This window comes from Nyctereutes procyonoides, unplaced genomic scaffold (genome assembly GCF_905146905.1).
Source record: "Nyctereutes procyonoides isolate TBG_1078 unplaced genomic scaffold, NYPRO_anot_genome, whole genome shotgun sequence".
Lineage (NCBI taxonomy): Eukaryota > Metazoa > Chordata > Mammalia > Carnivora > Canidae > Nyctereutes > Nyctereutes procyonoides.
The window spans coordinates 16,463-20,683 of record NW_026575075.1 but is presented as its reverse complement, the minus strand read 5'-3'; the positions used below and the strand labels follow the sequence as shown (position 1 = coordinate 20,683).

General features: G+C 47.6%; 1 protein-coding gene across 1 annotated transcript; it reads left to right on the top strand.

The window, feature by feature from the left end:
* Positions 1–1,112: 1,112 nt before the first annotated feature.
* LOC129514406 (regulator of chromosome condensation-like) lies at positions 1,113–2,426 on the top strand. The gene has a single exon (XM_055332962.1). It carries the CDS (start codon positions 1,113–1,115, stop codon positions 2,424–2,426), a length of 1,314 nt encoding a protein of 437 aa, XP_055188937.1.
* The last annotated feature ends 1,795 nt before the right edge of the window (positions 2,427–4,221 follow it).

The following is a 4,221-nucleotide window of genomic DNA, read 5'->3' as shown; positions in this document are numbered from 1 at the left end:
CATGTTTACACTTGCCAGATTTATATCTTTTGAGACCCAGACCTCTCTCCTCATGTTAGAATCATATATCCAGCTGACTATTCAATAGCCCCATTTAGATGTCTAATATATATTTCAAAATTAATATGTCCACAAAGTGATTTCTACTCTTGTCCTCCCCTAAATTTATTTCACTCATGGTCTCCCTCATTATGAGTTAATGATGACACCCACTTTCTAATTGTTGAGCTCTGACAGCTTATACCAACCTATTAGAATATACATTGGCTCCACCTTCAGAATAAATCCAGAATTTTGCATCTGCTTACAATCTTTGATGGTCCAGTCTACCATCATCCCTCATCAGTATTGTTGTAACAGTTTCCTAACTAGTCTGTCGTGTTCCATACCTACCCCATCAGTGTTTTCTCAAATGACAGTCTGAATAATCTTGCCAGATGTAGCCCACACCATACCTCTCTTCAAATCACATTCCACCAGTAGACTTCTATTTTCTTCAGAATCAACCCAAAAGGTCTTACAATATATTATGTATTCGTTAGCTTGGTTAGTCACAGCAAGCTACCATAGACTGAGTGGCTTAAACAACAGACATTTATTTCTCACAGTTCTGGAGTCTAGGAAGTATAAGACTATGGTACCAACAGATTCAATAATTTTTTCTTTTTTTAATATTTTATTTATTTATTTGAGAGAGAGAGGAGAGGAGGAACAGAGAGAGAGGGATGAGCAAACTACATACTGAGCTTGGGGCCTGACATGGGGCTTGATCTCATGATCCTGTTATCATGACCTGAGCCAAAACCAAGAGTTCCTTAACCAGCAGAGTCACCCAGGTGTCCCCAACAGATTTGATTCTTAATGAGGGCCCTCTTCCTGGCTTGCCGAAAGCTATCTTCTTACAATAGCTTCACATGGTAGAGAGGAGAAGCTCTGGTATCTTCCTTTTCTTAGAGAGGCACTAATTCCATCATGGGAGCTCCACCTTCATGGCCTCATCTGAACCTAATCACCTCCTAAAGCCCCCACCTTTAAATACCATTACAGCAGTTGGCGGCGGGGCCGGCGAGCGGAGGAGTTGCTTGTGGCAAACCTGCAGCAAGGAAAGGAAGATGCCACCAAAATGTATAGCTAAGAGAAGGTCACCCCCAGAAGATGCTCTCCCCAAAAGCAAGAAGGTGAAGGACCGTCGTAACCAGGCAGTGAGGGCCGTTGCCTCCCGTCGTGTTCCAGTCTCCCATAGGTCCCACAGCACAGAACCAGGCATCGTGCTGACACTGGGCCAGGGCGACGTGGGCCAGCTGGGGCTGGGCGAGAATGTGATGGAGAGGAAGAAACCAGCCCTGGTGCCCATTCCGGAGGACATCGTGCAAGCTGAGGCTGGGGGCATGCATACTGTGTGTCTAAGCAAAAGTGGCCAGGTCTACTCCTTCGGCTGCAACGATGAAGGAGCCCTGGGACGGGACACATCAGTGGAGGGCTCCGAGATGGTCCCCGGGAAAGTGGAACTGCAAGAGAAAGTGGTACAGGTGTCAGCAGGAGAGAGTCACACAGCAGCTCTCACTGAGGATGGTCGAGTTTTCCTCTGGGGCTCCTTCCGGGACAATAATGGTGTGATTGGACTCTTGGAGCCCATGAAGAAGAGCATGGTGCCCCTGCAAGTGCAGCTGACTGTGCCTGTAGTGAAGGTGGCCTCAGGAAATGACCACTTGGTGATGCTGACAGGTGATGGTGACCTCTACACTTTGGGCTGCGGGGAGCAGGGCCAGCTGGGCCGTGTGCCTGAATTATTTGCCAACCGTGGTGGCCGTCAGGGCCTTGAACGACTCCTGGTCCCCAAGTGTGTGATGCTGAAATCCAGAGGAAGCCGGGGTCATGTCAGATTCCAAGATGCCTTCTGTGGTGCCTACTTCACCTTTGCCATCTCCTGTGAGGGCCATGTATATGGTTTTGGCCTCTCCAACTATCATCAGCTTGGAACCCCAGGGACAGAATCTTGCTTTGTACCCCAAAACCTGACATCCTTCAAGAACTCTACCAAGTCCTGGGTGGGCTTCTCTGGTGGCCAGCATCATACAGTCTGCATGGATTCAGAAGGAAAAGCGTACAGCCTGGGCCGGGCTGAGTATGGGCGGCTGGGCCTTGGGGAGGGTGCTGAGGAGAAGAGCATACCCACCCTCATCTCCAGGCTCCCTGCTGTCTCCTCAGTGGCTTGTGGGGCCTCCGTGGGGTATGCTGTGACCAAGGATGGTCGTGTGTTTGCCTGGGGCATGGGCACCAACTATCAGCTGGGCACAGGGCAGGAAGACGATACCTGGAGCCCAGTGGAGATGACAGGCAAACAGCTGGAGAACCGTGTGGTCTTATCTGTGTCCAGTGGGGGCCAGCACACAGTCTTCCTAGTCAAGGACAAGGAACAGAGCTGATGAACCCTCTGCGGGCCTGGCTCCGGCCCCCCACCCTCTCTCCTGGAACTGAGAAGCTATGAAAACTACAGATTCCAGCAAGCCTCCCCCAGCCCCGAGTGCTGTCATCTCCTGCCTTTTTCCTATCAGCAGAACAGAATCCTTTTCCTCTTTTCCATCCTCCTTTCCTGAATCATCCTGCAACCTACAGGATGAAGGGGAGGTGGGAGGGAATGGAAGAGGGGAGGGGGTTTCGGCAGCCGGAACATTGCTCACCCCAGAGCTCTGTGGTTAGACCTTTCTCCCTCATCCCTACCTCCCATGGTCCTGGCTGACCCTGGTTTTGCCTGCCAAAAACCAAAAATTCCTCCCCTCAGGATTTGGTGCCCACGTTCTGAAAAGTTGGGGATCTTCAGGCCCTACTGTAGCCATGTGCCACTCTGTCTTTCACAATCCACAGGCATATAAATGGTATGGTGGTCAGACCCAGCTGTCATGGACCTATGCCTGGGGGAAACCTGAGATGGGGCAGGGCTGCCCAGCCATGGGCAACCCCAAGCCAAATATGTGGCCCTCAACAGATGTTCATGGGGAAGAAAAAATGATCCTCCACTTGATCAAGAAAAAAGCCAATCAGCCTTTATCCCAGAAGCACAAAGCATTCTGCCCTTCAGGTATTGCCTGAGTATCCTGCCCATCCAACCTGCCTTACCTGCAGCCAAGGGCCTGAAGTCTGGAAAGGAAGCTACATCTGGGAAGGGGAAGGAAAGTTTTATAAACAAACTTATAGCAATATTGAAAGTGAAGGGAGGGAGGGGAAGGGGGTCAGAGGGCCAGAGTATGGTGCCCAGGAAGGGAAGCAGCAGCTTGTACAGTGGCTGAGAAAATAGAAAACTGTTTTGATTTTTTAAAATGTAAAGTATTTTGGAGGGGAGAGTGAAATCTTTTAACACTTTGAATAAATTTAGAGTTTTATAAAAAATAAAATAAATAAATAAATAAATAAATAAATAAATAAATAAATACCATTACATTGGGAGTTAGGGCTTCAACACTGGGGAGAGGGGGACACAGACATTTAGCCTATAAGAGCTTATCTAAATCTACTGGCTGCTCCCACCCCTTCTCAGAGTTCTCAGGCCTCCCTGCAAATACTCTGGTCTAACCGTGACAGCCTTCTTACTTTTCCTTGGACCTACCAGGTACTATCCCACATCTTGGATTTTGAACTGAGTTTTTCCAGAAATGCTCTTTCCCCAGATACATGTATGGATCTATCCATATTCCCTTTTGAGCCTTTGCTCCATTGTCACTGGTTTAATGCAGCTTGCTCTGAGTGAGTTTTTTAAAATTTGTGACCCCTTTCTCAACACTCAACGTGCTTTTTACTTTTGCTCATTTTTTCTCCATGGCACTTTTTACCTTTTAATATAATGTATATGTGATGGAGACAGTGGTTTGTGCTCATTCAATATACTTCCTAGCTGTACCTCTTATGCCTCTTGCATTTTGGTGGGGCATATGACTTTTTGCTTATGGAATATGTGTGGAAGTAATGTGTATCACCTCCGGGGCAGGGTGGTTCAGAGCAAGTATTTCTTTCTCATGTTTTTACTTTTTTCTTCATCTCTTGCCTGGATGCAGATGGTTAAGAGAAATTGCTAGAAGGTGAATCCTAACTTTGTGAATCACAGGAAGGATTCCACAGAACACCCAATTGGAACATGGTATGAGGAGGAAAAAATTGTTATTGGATCTCAAAGTTATGTCTAGCCTCCATTCTAATTGGTTAATGCCCGTGCTATTTTAGAACAAT